We start from the raw sequence: 19,879 nt of genomic DNA, 5'->3' as shown, positions 1-19,879 counted from the left end.
ACTAAGACAAAGCTACGCCTTTAAATGCCAAACACAGAATCAAACACAGCGCCGATTCTGTTCTGAACCTGTCAGAGGCTCTGTCTGACATCCATGAGTACACATCATCACAGCCCAGCCAATGATCTCACAGCTCTCTTCGTTATCACTGCACCCCGAGCGAACCCGCTCCAATGTGCCACACATCAAACACCAGAGCTGACACGCACACTCATCACTGTTAATATTTAATCAAAGGCCGGATAAATGATTCCAGCACACCAGCCAGACGCTCACCGTGTCCTCATCGTGAACAGTGTGCTCGGGATTGAAAGTCACTGGTTTGAATCAAAGACAGGTTCAGAGAATAAAGATGATTTATTCATACTGGCACATCAATGTTAATGGCCGTCTGATGGTGTGCTTCACCAAATTTTGCATCATGTACACTTGTATAATTCAAACTGATTTGGGGAACTAGTGAGATATAGAGACAACTTATTGTCACATTTCATTTTTATATTACTTGATCTTTGCAAATAAAACAGTCTGATATACATAATATAATCCCAGACAGCACGTGTACAACTAGAAAGCATCACATTCTAATTAACACCTCTTTCAAAAATATGAGATTTGTACACATTCTCAATCAAACACATCTCAAAGACATCAGCTGAATGTCTTATTGACATCCGAGAGGAAACGTCTTATAGACGTATAGCAGATACGCCTTAAAAACTGCATCTTCCAGATGTAAACACACATTAAATAGACATCTGGGTGCTATCAGAGCATTATTAACCATTCATTTCTATGACAAAATTAAAGAGATGTTTATAAAAGTTTGGGATATTTTTGAAATATGTTTATACATTTATGTGCTAATATAGTAAAACATGACAAAAAACGACATTTTCAGCTGTTCACACTAGTAAAAAAGGCTCATAAATCGACCAAATCATGTTTTGCTTTAAATCCGATAATATCAACAGGTTTCTATTAGTGATTTTAGGGTTAGGAGGATACAGCAAACGAGTGTGAGTGACAGAGACAGTGACAAATGGAAAATGTTCATGTAAAACTTAATTATGCCCGTTTTATGCAATATATATATATATATACATTCACCGAGGACTTTATTAGGTACACCTGTACACCTACTTATTCATGCGATTATCTAATCAGCCAATCGTGTGGCAGCAGTGCAGTGCACAAAATCATGCAGATACGGGTCAGGAGCTTCAGTTAATGTTCACATCAACCATAAGAATGGGGAAAAAAAGTGATCTCAGTGATTTCGACCGTGGCATGATTGTTGGTGCCAGACTTTGCCAGGGAACTGATGATGAAAACGTAGTTTTTAGGGCAATAGTTACAGGGCAAAATGTCAACTTATGCAAACACTGCTTTTTTTTTTTTTTAGCAAAAGTTATCTAAATAAACACTTCAGAAAAGGGGCATCATTTCCTGTTTATTTCAATCACACGTGACATTTCATCACATCTGAAGTATTCTATAAACTAATGAATCTCTGTTGTGATTGGATCAGTCAGTGTGAGCACACTTTAAACATTCTTCATAATAAATGAAGAAATGTGTCTTATGGGGCGTTTCACCCCAGATACTATCTTTTCACTTATTGAACAGTTCATGGAAAACTTTTGTTACTTATAAGTATTTTGTTTTAAAATAAATGTGATAATTTCAGGGATTTTCATTTGCTACATACATTTGTATCATTTAAAAAATGATTAAATATGAATGACCTCAAAATCAAACTTTAGACATTACACGCAATGATCTCATGGATCAGGAATATTTTGCAGTGTTCCGGAAAGTGCTGTGGTAGTTTTTGTTGCTGTTTAGTGTTTTGGGAGAAAATAAAATCAAATGTACCTTTTGCCCCATTGAATAAGTCCCACAAGGCCATATGAGAAATAATTGGATTCAATTAACTGTAAAAAATAAAATAATATAGAAAATAAAATAATTAAAATCATTTGAAATGATAACACAAAAAGACTGACTTTTGAGTGTTTTTTCTTGGTCATGAGCACGTAACAGAATGCGTAAGTTAATTTCAACCACAGTCTCTGTTTCAACCCACAATCAGAAATTGCAAGCAATTACCCGCGGATAATGCCGTAAATACTCGAATGGCCCTTAACAGGGGCGGAGCCAGGAGTTTGGGGGTGGGGGTGTTTGTATCACCGGATGAGGTGTGGGGGTAGATGATGGTTGTTGGTGTAGAAAGACTAACTAAATTGTGCCCAAGACAAAAAATGACCAAAATGGCAATTGCGAGTAGGGTGGCCAATGGGGTGGCCAACCCATAGCTCCGCCCCTGGCCCTTAATGGGAAAAAGGTTCCCCACCCATGCCCTATATGCATACCGAGACATAAAATAAGCAATATATAGAGTAGACCTTCATTTACCCTACTCAGTGTGACAGTCGGGTCGAGTCTGTTTCTGAGAGCACATCAGGTCAATCTATATTTCAACATCGATTACCAACACAGCTAGTCGTTAATTATCCTCCACTGGACGTGATGAGAAGTGATTTTCGATGCGACTTCAAAAAAGCTGCTTCGCGTTGTGGACTTGTTAAACTGTCATTTGTAATCACCTCAGAACCTCATACTTCCATCCACTAAAATACTTGTAGTGTTTGGTTTGTGAACGAATCTGTGTTTTTGAACAAATCTTTTAATTCACTTCCATTGTTCACTTCCACTCAAGAGTGTTTAAAGAATCAGTGATTCAATGACTCATTACACATAACAACGCATTACAGACATTTGTCGCCCACTACTGCTGTAAAGATGTAATGACAGAATGCATCAGTCAACGAATCTGGATCTCTTTACTGAACAGATTCAAAAGACTCGAGTCAGTGAGATGAATAAAAATGAGTAATTCATGTGAAAACAGTCAGAGGAGATTGTGACCACGAAAAAAAGGATTTTCATGCCTTTCTGTAGTGGATCATTTCCAGTGAATCACTGGAACACCATTTAATGTGTCTCTGTGAACACTGGATGGCACTTGTGTGTCCAATCATTATCTACATTCCTGCTCTATTCCTGAGTCCCTCTGTCTTTATAAAACTTCTGAATGAAACTTGGACTGAGAACATGTGACCTACAGAATACAATGTGACCTACATCACCCTGTTCCTTTTATTGAAGTGTTTTTCTCAGTAACATATTTAGATTGGTTTAAACAAGATGAATGAATATTTCAGCTCTGTAGGGCCATATAATGTAAGTGGATGGTGACCAGAACTTTGAAGCTCCAAAAAGCTCATAAATGTATCCATAAGACTCCAGTGGATTAATCCATGTCTTCCGAAGTGATATGATTTCTCCACTTTCACTTTCACTTCAAACATTTTATTTTGTTTTTGCAGATTCGCATTCTTCGTGCATATCGCTACCTACTGGGCAAGGAGGATAATTTATAGTAAAAACGGAGATCTATTTCTCACCCACACCTATCATATCACTTCTGAAGACATGGATTAAACTACTGGAGTCTTATGGATTACTTTTATGCTGCCTTTATGTGCTTTTTGGAGCTTCAAAGTTCTGGTCACCATTCACTTGCATTGTATGGACCTACAGAGCTGAAATATTCTTCTAAAAATCTTCATTTGTGTTCTGCAGAAGAAAGAAAGTCATACACATCTGGGATGACATGAGGGTGAATAAATGATGAGAGCATTTTTATTTTTGGGTGAATTATTACTTTGATGAGAACATAATTAAAACAGTTTATCCTACGGTTAAAACAGATGAAACTAAAACTATAAATTAAAGAAAACAAACTTTATTAACTAATAAACAAATTATAAAACACAGTACTGCTACACTTACCATAATAACACTTAGACAAACATTATAATAAGTATAATTCATTCATTCATTGAAATAACTATGTCTTTTAATAAAAGCACAGAACGAAGCTCTTTCAGTGCATTCATATATTCTCTTTGCTCATAGAACACAACAAATATAGAATATAATCTTGTAAAACCACAAAAAGCTACAAAAATCTCTTACAGGGTTTCTACACTTATTGACAAATTAATTTCCATTCGTTCATGATTATTGGATACTTTCTGTAAAAATTATTTTATTTGCAGAGACTGCATACACAAAAAGCAATGAGTGCTGAAATATTTTAGAGCTGAGCATAACTAGAAAAATGTAGATTCACTATAGAAATTTACAGTGGCGTAAGGATGATTTCAAAAGTCCTGATGTAACGTTTGTTTATTAGTCCTAACGGATTTCTTTCCTGTGTTAATGTATGTCATTTTTTAAAATTGATATTAATTAGTGGTATTAGGGTGAGGGACATTCTGTTCTAGAGAGTATTTGATTGGGCAAAAATCTGTGTAGTGCAGGATGAGTCATCAATATTTTTATTCTGCTTTTCTGGAAGAGGTACTGTCAACTTTTAGGCATACACGAGCATACAGATGATCTTAAAGCTACAGACATGTACTAAAAGCTACAAAACAGCGATTATAAAGTCATTTTATGTGGCTGGATATATTTTTGTCCCTCACACCGCAGCCAAGCAAAGCAAAAATCTTAAATCTAATAAGTACTTTCCAAAAAATTGAGAAAATTCCTTGATATTTCCAGGTTGTCCACGACCGTAGGAACCCTTGTCTTTAAATAGTTACACACACACACACACACACACACACACACACACACACACACACACACTCACATCAGTGTCGGGGCTAGGGGGTGGCTAGGGGTGGCCGTGGCAACCATGGACCGAAGCCTGGCCACCCCATTGCAACCACCCCCGTCCGACTATATGAAAATGCTGCCCAAAAATTTCTGTGCCACCACAGACTGATCGCTGGCCCCTGCCCGGCCACCCAACTCCTGGCTCTGCCCCTGACTCACACACACATTTTTTAGGAATCAAGACTCAACGTTTGGGTTCAGGTCTGTGCTCTCTGAGGTTGCGATGAATGCCAGCGCTTTCTGCTGTCCGTTGGAGGAAGTCAGAAGAGCAGACGGGAATGGAGGGTGAAAGCTGCGACTGGTGTTCCAGTGAGTGATAGACAGACGGCGAGAGCGAGCGTCCCTGCAGCCCTGCGTTGAAGTGAAGGGGCAAGCTGGCGGTCCTGGGAGCACGGGTGAGCGAGGAAGATGAAGAGGAGGAGAGATGAGTTCTGCTGCCATAACCGTACGCCACGCTGCTCAAGAGAAACTCCCGCGAGCCATATGCCGGTGGGATGGGACCGTGAGACAAAGGGCCCCGGAATTCATGTGGCAGGCTGCGTCTGCTAGGCGTGTCGTAGATATTGGTGTCTGTCCCGAGAGCGAGCGACACCTGTGGGAAACCCGGTGCTGGCTTGTCTTTGTCATCTGGTTCTCGCCGCTCCTGAATGGAGCTCATTACCGGTTTGGGGAGGCTGTCGTAGTGAACGGGCGACGGCTCACGGTTTTGTGGAGAATGTCGGCTGATGTTCATGAACACCGGGCTGCAGTTATGTGCTGGAATCCGCTGCACGTCGACGAGACCCCTGGACAGACCGGGATCCACGGGCAGGAACGGTGTCTGGTATGCCACACCAAGCACCCCTCGCTGGACGACCTCGCCCGGCCGCAGCAGACTGTCATATGACAGGCTGCTCGCTCGGCTGCTGAGGGTCGGATGGGGACCCAGAGTTCCCGTACGCAGGCGGTTGGCGTGTTTAAGACTCAGCGAGTGGAAACTGAGAGTCAGAGAGTTCACGGGGAGCGCGCTGGACTGCAGGTGTGTCGAGACGGTGGTCTGATTCTCAGACTGTATCAGACTCGGTTCAGACACCATATCTTGAGATACCAGCGGAGAATTTCTCTTCCCAATCTACACGGATAAATGAGGAAAACTTCAATGCAACATCTAGGAATGTTCAGCAAAAAGTATTTTTCATAATTAGTAGTTTGTCTTGTTTTCCACTGATAATATCTAAACATATTTAAAACAAGACACTTTTACTACCTTGTATATTATATTAAGATGTATATCAGATATAAACCTCACTACATTGTTAGATTTATGCTTAAAACAGGAAAAAATAAAAAACTTGCCAATAAGATAAAAAAAATAAAATAAACTCAACTGAAGATATATTCTATCAAAACAGTATGCAATGTTGCTTCTATAGTAAGAATCTTGTTTTTAAGGATGTTTAGATATTTTTAATGGTGAATAAGTAAAAAAATAAGGGTTAAAAAACCATTTTGCAGTGCAGGTATACTGCAGAAAAATCTTTAAAACTTTGTCCCAAAAACTACTGAGCTGCCTTGCTCTGTACTGCCTTCTAAGGGGCCGTTCACACAGAATCGTTTGTTTTTTAAAAACATGGCACAGCGCAATAAACGGAACAGAATGCAGGTGTCTCGGGCAGTGTCCAAAATAAATGTTTCCATTAAGGGGCATTTTTTACCTTTATAAATGCAATATTTACTAACATTGTAAAAGGACAAATCATATGTGTCATCCTTTTATCTCAAATACTTCAACTGAATCATTGAATAGTGAGATACTGTAGGCTGTAACCAATCAAATTAAATCAACATCAGCTAATATTTGTAGGGTATTGGCACTGGTTTCCAAACTGGATTTGATTCAATTAGATTCCAATTATCAATATGCGATTCAATATTTATTCATTTGGTAATATTTCCATAACAACGTCGACAGACGTGTTTCAATATTTCGATTATTTCCTGGTCTCTACACTGCATAACATTGTGACTGAAACACATTCTGGGATCCTGTCACCATATGAACCCCTTTTGTCATCGTACTATTTCCAGAGACTTTTATGTTGAAATTATGCAGGACTCTTAGTTTGAAGTGTTGGTATTTTCCTTGTCATGTCTATGTTCCTGATTTCCTCCTGACTGTTTCCAGCTGTCCCTAGTTTACTCATTAGTCTTCATGTGTATATACCCCCCTCAGTTTCAGTTGTTCATTGTCAGTTCTTGTCATTGTTACCCTTCAATGCTGTAGTGTTACTTTATCTTTGTTATAACCTTCCTTGTATCATCTTCATTTGTTTATTACTAAAAGAATCTGCATTTAGATCCACACTCTCTCATCTCGTCCCTCCAACAAGCGTTACAATCATGTATTTCCAAATATTTTTGGTTATTAATTTAACATACAAATCTAATAACGTAACACAGAGGACATGACAGCATTACTCCGGATTAGGAATGAGAAGCTTGTGAAAAACTGTTATAAGTGGTCATGCCTCCAATGAATAAGGCAAAAAACAAAACAAGGCATAGATTAAAAACAGGCATTGATAATCGCTCTTGGGATTTTAGGAATTCATATCGAATTGTTCAAAGTGATGATCGCAATGTGTGTATTTGTAAATAAGCTTAGAATAGAATTTTAAGAATTATATTAGGGTTGCCACCTGTCCCGTAAAATACAGGATCGTCCCGTATTTAAAGATAAAATGATGCGTCCTGTATTGAATCAATAAAAAAAAAAAAAAAAAAAGAAAAAGATTTGTCCCGTATTTATGTTGGTCAGATCGTTTCAGATCGCCAATTTAACATTGATATAATTTGGAAAATTTGCCTACAGTGGATAAGGGACCATCTGAAAAGTCCACACATTGTGCTGAAACGTGCTAATAATGTGGAGGGTGTGGTAAGGGGCTGTCTGAAAAGTCCACACATTGCGCTGAAACGTGCTAATAATGTGGAGTGTGTGGTAAGGGGTCGTCTGAAAAGTCCACACATTGTGCTGAAACGTGCTAATACTGTGGAGGGTGTGGTAAGGGATCGTCTGAAAAGTCCACACATTGTGCTGAAACGTGCTAATAATGTGGAGGGTGTGGTAAGGGGCCGTCTGAAAAGTCCAAACATTGTGCTGAAACGTGCTAATACTGTGGAGGGTGTGGTAAGGGATCGTCTGAAAAGTCCACACATTGTGCTGAAACGTGCTAATACTGTGGAGGGTGTGGTAAGGGATCGTCTGAAAAGTCCACACATTGTGCTGAAACGTGCTAATAATGTGGAGGGTGTGGTAAGGGGCCGTCTGAAAAGTCCAAACATTGTGCTGAACGTGCTAATACTGTGGAGGGTGTGGTAAGGGATCGTCTGAAAAGTCCACACATTGTGCTGAAACGTGCTAATACTGTGGAGGGTGTGGTAAGGGATCGTCTGAAAAGTCCACACATTGTGCTGAAACGTGCTAATACTGTGGAGGGTGTGGTAAGGGGCCGTATGAAAAGTCCACACTTTGTGCTGAAACGTGCTAATACTGTGGAGGGTGTGGCAAGGGGTCATCTGAAATGTACACACATTGTGCTGAAGTGCTAATACTGTGGAGGGTCTTTGTAATTTTGGGGGCACTTTAGTCAATTTCAGTGGCATTTTTGCCCCTAGCTCTCATTCATTTCTAACCCTGGTCTCGGGACACATTTGTAAAAGTTAAAGTTTATGTCCCGGCATCTTAAAAATGCTGCGCTCATGGCAAGAGATGCTAAAAACAACAGCAAGAAGCATCGTGACCTGTGTGAACAGGCCAGCATCCTAACCGAAATGGAACCTCATAAATGACTAATTTGGGACGCTCTACAGTACATAGGCAGTCATTCAAGTATTCAGCACTAGAGGTAGACTGATATATTGGTTTTAACGATTAATCGGTGCCGATAGTTGCTTTTAGGAACTATCGGTTATCTGCAAAAACATATGACAATGGTTGCAGATATTTTTATTTATTCCTCAGTGTTCCTCTTGCCGACGCTGGAGGATTCTACAGTATAACAGCGGCCTCTAGAGGTGAAGTTAAAACCATGTGGGGATTTGCTGTGTTGAAATCATTCATAATTTGACAGTATTCATCCATATTTTTATCCTCACTTCAATGCATATTTTGTAATTGTAACAGAGCCAAGTCTCCGTCATTTCAAAATAAGAGTCCCTTGTGTATTTTGGGTTTGTTTTCAGTTTAGCGTTCTGCACTATGCACCAAATCTTATAGTTATTATTGGGATTATGTTTGAACAATAAACTACATCTGGGATTTTATTTATTGTGGACTCTTGTAGCCTCTGTGTCTGAGCCCGTCATAGTAAGGAAAGACTATGGCTGTCAGTAGTATGGGTAGTATGCCATTCCGAACTCAGCATAAGACATTTCTTTAACATTCTATGAATCGATTTTAAAAACTATCGGCCAATTAATCGGTTATCGGTTACCACCTTACTTATCAGTATTGGCAAAATTCGCTATTGGTCGCCCTCTAATCAGCACACTCAAACAGTGCTATTTAGGCAGCTCACTAAGTTTTGGAACAGATCTTAAATTTGTATTCTCACCTGATCTCTGGGAGCCTGGTCCAGCACTCTGGTGGGCGATTGTGAAGTGTGAAGTTTATTTATATTGCGTCCTGAAGGCATCACAGTCCGGGAATGGAGCAAACTCTCTTTAATGAAAAATGAATGACATTGTTTAGTGTTCAGTAACTCTGTGAGAGCCTCATATTTACTGATTTACACACATTCACACACCTTCCAAAGCAGCTAGATGGTTCTTGAGCAGGACTGGATCCGGGGACAGCGGCTGTGGAGCGTTCAATCGTTTACTGTCAGGAACATCCACTTCATCTATAGACTGACACACACAGTACACACATATGAAAGTTATAGAAGACATCAGCTCATAAACGCTCAATTCTATAGACTCCAATAATGAGATATATTACACTATTACTATAGTGCTACAATAGGTTTGAATTGTATATATTGGAGTAGCTGACAAATAACAGATCCATGAACCCTTTTTTAATTAACGTCAATATTTTAGGTTGCAATTTATATGAATTTAGATGAAAGAATGCTTATTGTTCTTTTATAAATAAATATATTTATTTTAAATTTTGCAAAATGAAACTTTTGAAACTTTTTTGTAATTTTAAGGAATATTCCGGGTTCAATACATGTTCAGATCAATGGACAGCATTTGTGTCATAATGTTGATTAGCACAAACATTTATTTCGACTCGTTCCCCCTTTTCTTTAATAAAAGCACAAATGTGTGTTCCAGTGAGACACTTACAATGGAAGTCAATGGGGTCAATTTTCGGAGGGTTTAAAGACAGAAATGTGAAGCTTATAATTTAATAAAAGCACTTACATTAATACAAAAATATTTCAGTCATTTTAAAGCTTATGGCATTACGTCGTCATGGCAACAAAGTTGTCAAATTGTCTATATCTTTCCACAGATGTGTTTAGTAAGTGATTTTATAACAGTAAAATCATGTTAACACACATATTGTTTATGTCTTGTGTCTTTACTTTTGAAACAGTGAGTATTTTAATGTTCACAGATTGACCCCATTGACTTCCATTGTAAGTGTCTCACTGGAACACACATTTGTGCTTTTATTAAAGAAAAGGAGGGACGAGTCGAAATTAATTTTTGTGGTAATCAACATTATGACACAAATGCTGCTGATTGATCCTAACTTGTATTGAACCCGGAATATTCCTTTAATAAATTATTTGAACTAGATTTTAAATGGTCCTGCAGTGTGACAAAATACATTTTTGACGAACAAATATTCCATATAATATAGTCTCTCTATTAATATGAGGTCATAAAAGATGCATGCATAATATATTTTACTATTATAGCTTAATGTAGTTTTAGATTTAGCATGACAAGTATTTAGCATGACAGTGCAGGACATGTCAACTTGACTAAAGTATTTCATGTCAACAAGCCACTGATATTTATATGCTTAAATGCAATATAAACAGCGTTCTTATGGAAAACCTGGGAATATCATCAGGGAATTTTAAAATGGTGTTTTCCAGGCATGGATGGAAATTAATGCATTCTCAAATTCATGGGAATTTATATAAAGAATAAATTTGTCTTGTTTTCCACTGCTTTAAAAATATTTTTAATGAGCAAGATTTTGCTCTGAAAAGTAAAACTTGCTTGCAAGTCATAGTTATCTGTTTTGTGAGCGAATCGTTCATTTGAGTCAGTTCTTTTCAATGAATTAGTCGGAACTGTTCACAAATCTGTCTAAATGATTAATTTACAAATCTGTTTGAATTAAAATGACTTTTAAAATCTGTATACAATTATCACATATGCATCATATGCTTAAACCTGGTATAAATGTATCATCTGTACACAATAGTATCTTTTTTTTTTTTTTTGTCTCCCAATTTGGAATGCCCAATTCCCAATGTGCTTTTAAGTCCTCGTGGTGGTATAGTGACTCGCCTCAGTCCGGGTGGCGGAGGACGAATCCCAGTTGCCTCCGCGTCTGAGACCGTCAACCGGCGCATCTTATCACGTGGCTTGTTGAGTGCGTTGCCACGGAGACATAGCGCGTGTGGAGGCTTCACACCATCCACCGCGACATCCACACACAACTCACCACGCGCCCCACCGAGAGCGAACCACATTATAGCGACCACGAGGAGATTACCCCATGTGACTCTACCCTCCCTAGCAACCGGGCCAATTTGGTTGCTTAGGAGACCTGGCTGGAGTCACTCAGCACACCCTGGATTCAAACTCACGACTCCAGGTGTGGTAGTCAGTGTATTTTACCACTGAACTACCCAGGCCCCCCACACAATAGTATCGTGATACTTTCCATAAACATGTTGAATGCAGGTTATTAAGTGGTTTGATGATTGACTTCATTCATTTATTCGCGGCTTTCATGTACCACAAATAAAATATGAATTAAATAAAGCGTCCAGAGAGATGAGAGTCTGAAATCACCATCACTGGCAGTATTTGGTTCTGGACGCTGTCGTCTGCACTCTTCCCAGGGGTCAGTTTATGAGACTCTGGCCGTTGGAAAGGAGGCTGTATGCGAACCGGCAATCGGTCGCTAAATTTCTCCACGTATCTGTCGTAAAAAGAACAGAATGGATGTTCGCTGTGACACTGTCGTTGTGAAAAAATGACACAATTCTGAACATCTTCAGCTCACCTTGGAGTGATGGGACTGAAAAGCACAAACTGCACATTGCCACAGCAGCCACGGGTAAATGGATTGACTCCTCCTTGGAACTTTCCAGTAACCTGTGCAGAAGACTTCTGTAGGAGCAAATTCAGTTTTAAACCACATTTAAGGGCATGTCAAAGACGCTCGTACCTGTTCATTAGTTGTGCGACCTCGTGCCACGAGCACCAGATGGAAGCAGGCCAGACCGAAGATCGGAATAAAAAACAAACCTGAGACGCTCATGACCGCCAACCTGAACACACACAGTCAAGGTGCAGTTCTCCAAACATCTTCTCAACCTGCCTTAGAGCTGAAGTGTGTCAACTCTGGATGTTAAAATACTTTTTCAATTTCATTTTAATGTTCAGAGGCACTGTTAGAAATCCATTGGTAGTTTGATTTCATGAAGAGCGCAAACCTGACATGAGTTTGGGACGGGAATATCAGTTTGTCTAATGGGGCGGGGCGGAAGTGGCTGTAGGAATGTAGAACTGTGACACTTCACTGCTAATTAAGGATACGTGACAGCAGCATGCAGCTCCCACAAGTTCTCCAGATGATCGAGGACATACAGAAGACCGCCGGAGAAAACACCGACCATGTGAAGAGTGAGCGAGAGGAGGAACAGGAAGAAGAAACGATAGTTCCGCCTTCCGATGCAATTGTTCACCCATGGACAATGATGATCAAAATCCTGATTAGATTTACAAAACATGCAGTGTTACTGTGCTGTTTATAATACGATGAACATTGTTGGTTTTCGTTTGAAAACACATGAATTTTGCTACGTTTTGGCCTTCCGTCCACATTCAAAAGGCGTTTTTGTCCAGTGAAAACTGAGCATTTCGAAAATGCTCTCAGGTGGATAAATTTGAAAATGGCACTATCGTGTTGTAGCATGGACAGAGAAAATGGAGATATTCCATGAAATACTGTATTTCACGTAAACGCATGCAATTAATTAAAAAGGTTTAACGTCAATTTTTCTTAATCATGATTTTTTTTATCCCCTTTTCTCCCAATTTGGAATGCCCAATTCCCACTACTTAGCAGGTCCTCGTGGTGGCGCAGTTACTCACCTCAATCCGGGTGGCGGAGGACAAGTCTCATTTGCCTCCGCTTCTGAAACCGTCAATCCAGCGCATCTTAACACGTGACTCGTTGTGCATGACACCGCGGAGACTCACAGCATGTGGAGGCTCATGCTACTCTCCACGATCCACACACAACTTACCACACGCCCCATTGAGAGCGAGAACCACTAATCACGACCACGAGGAGGTTACCCCATGTGACTCTACCCTCCCTAGCAACCGGGCCAATTTGGTTGCTTAGGAGACCTGTCTGGAGTCACTCGGCAACTTTTGTATTTTTTAATCTTTGTGGTTAGGGTTAGGTTTAGGGATAGGTGTAGGGTTGCTGCGGGACTCCAAATAAACACAACAAACATTGTGTAAGAATGTGAGATCCAGCTGTTGCAAGACTCAAGCATTTTGCTGGTTATTTGAAGAGGGGGCGTAACTTGTAGTGGGCGTGTTTTGTACTAGTCTTGCAGACAGACCCTTCTCCACTTATGTAGTGTTGCTATGGACAACAATGCTTATTCAGATATATTCCTCAGAACGCCTAGACACGAGCATCAAAAAAATTTGTATTCTATCATGATTTTTCTCTGTCACTCACTCTCACCTCGACACATTGGTCACACACGCTGCAGTGTGAACATCTGGGCGGCCGGTAGAAGTGACAGGAAGCGCACCACTTCATGCGCACCTGCACGCCTCTCACCTCCACATTCTTATGGAGCGGAGCACGGATATCATCTTCTTTATCCTCGTCTTCATGAGCTGTTGTCAAAACAGAGTGTCAATGTGTGAGAGCGTGTTTAGTGCTCGTGTTCTCGCTCTACACATGATTACAGTCTCGCTCACTGAACAATTAAGGGTGATGATGTGTTTGACTCGACTGACCTCTTGGGAACACGCCGGCATCCATGAACGTTGCCATGGTGAAGTTTGCCATAACAAAGAGGAACACGATTCCGACGCATGGTGGGAAAGCGAGAGACACATGCTCAGCGAGCCAAGGACACCTGAGGAAGAGAATCATGTTTACTGTTCCTATAATTACAAGTTTTGATACTTATAGTAAACATGAAATCAAAATTGGCACTTTTTTCTTAATACACATTCCTGGTCTTATTGTGAACCATTCACCAGTGCACATTACATTTTTTGTCTTCATGAGATTTCATCGAACGTTACATTTAAAGAACATTCATATGAAATACTGTTTACTGGCATCAAGTCGATATATCAATATGTTGTTTTGATTCATAATCAATTTAAGATCTTTATTAAATATCTTACTGGTCAAATAAAGTACTCTGAAAACCCTAATAAGTTGACTCTACTCAACTGAATTGAGTAATAGTGTCTCCAAAACTTGTGTAGTTAAGTTCACTTAACTTGGTGTAAATATAGAATTAACTTAACTATATAAGTTCAAGTAACTAGATGCAAGTAGACTTAACTCAGATTTGCTATTTAAATGTTGTTGTTTCAACTTGAATGGACTCAAATTTAGGTCCTAAAATAACAACTTAAATAATGAAGATTATAATTTATTCTAGGTCAATCATTAAATAAACGTATTTCTCCACTGAAATGCATATTTATAGACATCTATACGTCATTTGCAGAACTGAGATAGTATGAACAGATCACACAGATTACAAATCAACAACAACAAATCAAAATAAAATAAAAAAATAAGTGTGGATCAGTCCAAATAAAAAAATCAAATAAAAGCTGAACGGGAGGAAGATTGCATCCGGAATGTGAGATTAGATGCGGCAGCAATCACGACCGCTGGGATGCAGATTAAGTTCAGTCTTTCATCAAATAAATGTGTGATACTTCTGAACATATTTTTATTTCTTTATATTTTGTCATTTTGGTGACATATTTATTTCTATATATACCTGAGCATACTTTCTATCCTCCACACAGCAGAACAAAATCAACGCAGAGACAATGACTGAAGGTCACAGACTCCGGTGGAATGAGCTGCTAACGGTCGTCTGTAGTGACGGTGGTCTGTCTGTACATCATTAATCCCCAGATTACACAATCTGGATCAAAGACCCGTCTGCTGCCGTTTATGAACACAAAACTGGTGGATCCATATGAAACAGTCCAGACTGCGCACTATACAACTCCTCATACTGTCCTAATACACGACAAAGCAACTACAGAGAGACACGAGTTATCACAATAATAAAATATCTACATGAATCACATCTGCTCAATAACACAACAGTGCTACAGTCATCCAAACCATCACAACATATAGATGGAATCATTCTGTCTTCTGTGTGATGGTGTAAATAGGTGAATCTCAGGGGTCTGGGTATCTCAGAGAGTAATGACGCTGACTATCACCCTGGAGTCACGAGTTTGAATCCCAGGGTGTGCTGAGTGACTCCAGCCAGGTCTCCTAAGCAACCAAATTGGCCCGGTTGCTAGGGAGGGTAGAGTCACATGGGGTAACCTCCTCGTGGTCGCTATAATGTGGTTCTCGCTCTCGGTGGGGCGTGTGGTGAGTTGTGCGTGGATGCCGCGGAGAATAGCGTGAAGCCTACACACGTGCCACGTCTCCGCGGTAACACGCTCAACAAGCCACGTGATAAAATGCGCGGATTGACGGTCTCAGACGCGGAGGCAACTGAGATTCGTCCTCCGCCACCCGGATTGAGGCGAGTCACTACAACACCACGTGGACTTAGAGCGCATTGGGAATTGGGCATTCCAAATTGGGGAGAAAATAAAAAATAAAAAACCCAAGGTGAATCTCACGAAACCTGCCAAGAACATTTCCAGATCATATTTATACCCCACAATCAAAATAATATACATATATATATATATTTTTTTTTTTGAATTCCGTGTTTTAACCTCTTATACTCTGCAGGATTTTGGGGTTGCCACCTGAAATAGATAACCCCCTATAATGATTGCATTAATTAATAAATAACATTGTATATGTTTACAATTTTATGATAAACATAATTTCTATAAATTTTTTTATATGTCTAAAGTTTAAAAGCATGCCATTTCAGTTCTGTGTCCTCTAAAAACTCTGATTTTATTCCACTGAATGGCAGCAAGTACTAGAAAAAATCATTTTTCCTCTATCATCTTCCATCACATTATATTGATCTGAAATATAAGTGGAGCTCTAACACATTTCAGCCCTCACCCATAGACAAGTGCTGAGAGCTTCCACACTGTTGTGTTGAATATCTTGGCTTCTAAGTTGTTTAAAATCCCTGTAGGTGTCATTGAAAAACTTCTATGGATGGGAACATATTTTGCTGATGATTTGTTTGTTTTTTTGACACAACATTGGATTATTCATCCAAGCATGCTCACAAACAAGTAATTTCTTTAACTCATTTTAAAGCTAACAACCCAAGGTAAGGTTTGATATAAAGTTTAATGCTATTTGGGGCTTACAGATCAGTGGTCAGCACAGAAAAGAGACGTTTGCATTTTATGCCTTACCAAAAGAAAATTTCACTTTGTGATATTTTTGAAAATAATTCAAACTTTGGTATTATGGCAACAAAATAAACTGTACAGTCTCCTTCCTGAGAATGAGAGCTTTCATTTGATATATGACTTGTCTATTTAAAGGTGCAATATGTAAAATTTTTCATGTAATATTCGCCTTTTTTTGCCAATTTGTGACGCAACTTAAATGAGCCTTCCCAGACTTCCTAGGTTGCCTATTAAAGCCTGTAGACTGATTTTCATGTGAAGGGAGCGGGTCGCTTTTGCCAGGAAAATCCAAAGGATGTGACGTTTATGTGCGCTCCCGAGAGCCTCAGTGCTTCTCTTCCGCTATTCAACAGCGACAACAAACTGCAACACTAGATAACGTTATCTTAGAGATGTTATCCAGCAAACGTCCGGCTCCCAGCACAACACCGACTCCTACACAAACTCAGAGTAAGACAAAAAAACCATTTATCTACTGAATCCCATCTGGCTAAGCGGGAACGTGATCGTGGTCGAGCGAAAACTAGAGTGAACATCGGCAGGGCATTTGATTCCTGGAGGGACCTTCGTTCAGTTTTGGGGATCAAAACCGACCCTGAATTGGCGTTCTTCTTACTGGACAGGTAAACTTGCATAACTGCAAAGCATGTGAAATATAGTGCCATAAGGACTGATCTGTGTCATTTTAGCTAAACTACAATAACACATGAAATGAATGCTAGACAGTGTTCAAGATAATGCAAAAAGCTCCATTCATTAGTGTAACGTAACGGTTATACAGAAAATATATACATTCTATTATTATAAAACAATAGCACATCGATATATCAACATGACAGTTGTGACCACATCAATACTGAATTGTGTCAACATATTTATAATGTACAGTCTATTTTATAAACAGCTACTGTCATCATCCACCAAATTTAGCTAACAGCTATTGATAAATCTGGCTAGCTATCTAACGCCGACATAGGCTATCGTATAAATGCAGTAAATGTATCATGCCAAGAAAAGTGATTACTTCAAACTACAGTCTCGCATAGTCAGACCTATATCCACACTTTGTTTTAGCCCTGTTCCAGCACTGGAGAGTCAAATATAATATACAGTCTCAAAGTTTGTAGTAAAACAATCATAACTGTGTAATTTTAATTATGCTTCCTCATCTGTCAGCATAATGCCGGTGGATCACGTTCAGTCTCTTTGTTTTGGTCATGCTCGCTCGTGTCCCTATGGAGTGTGTGCACGAGCACGAGCAACAGGCTGCAGTTCACTTAACGGCCACAGGTGTCACTAATAACAAGAGTTTCTGAATCTTACATACTGCACCTTTAAGTGAAGGACTTTTATATTCATTTTTAAATATAACCTCTAGGTGGTGCAAATTTGCGACACAAATGTTTTCAGGCCTTATTTTGTTATTTTATGTAACTAAATGCAAAAGTGATGGGGTTCTCTGCAAAGTTGAGATTCTAAGCCTTCAAATGATACCACATATGCCTAACTTGAGTGGTGGTGGCGTAGTGGGCTAAAGCACATAACTGGTAGGTTGCCGGTTTGATCCTCACAGCCACCACCATTGTGTCCTTGAGCAAGACACTTAACTCCAGGTTGCTCCAGGGGGATTGTCCCTGTAATAAGGGCACTGTAAGTCACTTTGGATAAAAGTGTCTGCCAAATGCATAAATGTAAATGTAACTTATGCATCCAGGGACTTCAGTGTTTTAAGTGATAAAACAGCTTGCCATATAGCACCTCCCAACAGAGAGTTTAAGAGGTTAAATTACATTTTATAATCCAAAAACTGTCTAATCAAATGAATTAATAGGATTTGAATCAAGTGAAAAAAGAACAATTGCTTTTCAATATACCATTTTTTCCATATTGTGGGAAAATAAAGCCTATGTTTAATATGACCAGGAGATGTTCTTGACAGTTTCCCTACGATTCACTCAAATTCTTCATGTCTCCTGCGAAACGAGTTCAATGAGTCACACGCATTACGACACGTCAAATAAATCACAGCTTGACATGTTGCTCTGGACAGTTATGGCTGTATATAAATCAAAGCACCTGTGATTATTCTGTGAAAACAGCCTTTAGCTTGAATCAGAACATATTCATGTCCCTGCTGTAAGGATATTCTATTATATTCTATTCTGTTATGTTCTATTAATAGTGTTGTGTGTAGCTGAGAGAAAGCGTGTTAAACACTGATATGTAGGTCATGTATCAAACAGGAGTGATTTCTCTGTGAGGACAAAAGCTTTTCCACTTTAAGTTCCTCATTTCTTCTGAAAGGATTAACACCGATATCTCCAGCAGACCTGACCAATACTGATCTGTAACCATCTGCTCAGCGGGGAGTTCATCACTCGACACAACATCGACACACGCTCCAATCCCTGATGAACAATACATGGTTCTAACTCTAACTCTAAGAGCAATATGCAGCTCTCTATGCAGAACATTAAGAATGCATTTATAACCGAATGACTAACTCTTGAAGACTAGACATCTCAAACTGACTCCTCACATAAACAGCAGTAGGTTCATTTAGCATAGACTTTTATCCACAGCGACTTTGCAGTCACTCATCACAGGGACAATCACCCTGGAGTGACGTGAAGTGTGAATGCTGATAATTCATGAATCAACCCATCTAAGGTTTGACCCTTCAGTTCCAGTCCAGAGCTTAAACCACTACGCCACGCGTACACACATAGTAACATTCTCTACTTTATTCAACAGTGTGTGAATTTCCAGGAGCAACTAAACTCTGTGCTTACAGCAAACCAAAATCTATCCAGCAGACCGATGATGCCACACAGAACAGCTGGCGTGCCACACTCTCATTAGTTTAGTTATATTAATAGCCGGTCTAAGTCAACAGCGGCACCCCAAATACATTGTCAGAAACAACATTATAAAAGCAGATTTTACACACACCTTGCAGCATTGCATGCTGGAACATATAAGATCTGCAAACAAATATTTACATATTCCATAGGTAAAAGGAAAAGCTCAGTATCAATGAAATGAGCTGAAAATAAGAAAATAGCAAAATCATTGTTTGCCTTAAAATATGATCAGTGCAACAAACTGATGAATCCTACTTCTCTTATAATCTTTCATAAAATGTTAGGATTACTCTTGACTGGACATCTTTAAAATAAAGGTTTCAAAAAGGTGGGGTTTTTTGTTTTGTTTTGTTGCAGCAATGCCATAGAAGAACCATTTTTGGTTCTCCAAAGAACCTCTCAGTGACAGGTTTATGGTCTAAAGAACCGTTTTCCACTAAAAA

At 39.4% G+C, this 19,879-nt stretch overlaps 1 protein-coding gene across 2 annotated transcripts in view; it reads right to left on the bottom strand.

The window, feature by feature from the left end:
• Window positions 1–3,795: 3,795 nt before the first annotated feature.
• LOC127433071 (palmitoyltransferase ZDHHC8B-like) overlaps window positions 3,796–19,879 on the bottom strand; it is a 241,047-nt gene continuing 224,963 nt past the window's right edge. The window contains exons 3-11 of one of the 2 annotated variants that reach the window (XM_051684716.1): window positions 13,981–14,102; window positions 13,700–13,857; window positions 12,532–12,704; window positions 12,161–12,263; window positions 11,996–12,087; window positions 11,782–11,911; window positions 9,540–9,642; window positions 9,348–9,454; window positions 3,796–5,863 (exon numbers count right to left, since the gene is read on the bottom strand). In XM_051684716.1, the coding sequence (XP_051540676.1) occupies window positions 4,937–5,863; window positions 9,348–9,454; window positions 9,540–9,642; window positions 11,782–11,911; window positions 11,996–12,087; window positions 12,161–12,263; window positions 12,532–12,704; window positions 13,700–13,857; window positions 13,981–14,102 (1,915 nt within the window). In that variant the 3' untranslated portion in view covers window positions 3,796–4,936. Of the gene's footprint in view, window positions 5,864–9,347; window positions 9,455–9,539; window positions 9,643–11,781; window positions 11,912–11,995; window positions 12,088–12,160; window positions 12,264–12,531; window positions 13,090–13,699; window positions 13,858–13,980; window positions 14,103–19,879 lie in introns of both variants that reach the window. The other variant, XM_051684717.1, reaches the window with a different exon arrangement.

Source organism: Myxocyprinus asiaticus, chromosome 42 (genome assembly GCF_019703515.2).
Source record: "Myxocyprinus asiaticus isolate MX2 ecotype Aquarium Trade chromosome 42, UBuf_Myxa_2, whole genome shotgun sequence".
NCBI classification, from domain to species: Eukaryota; Metazoa; Chordata; class Actinopteri; order Cypriniformes; family Catostomidae; genus Myxocyprinus; species Myxocyprinus asiaticus.
The sequence above is the reverse complement of the archived record's forward strand: the minus strand, read 5'-3'. Positions and strand labels throughout refer to the sequence as shown.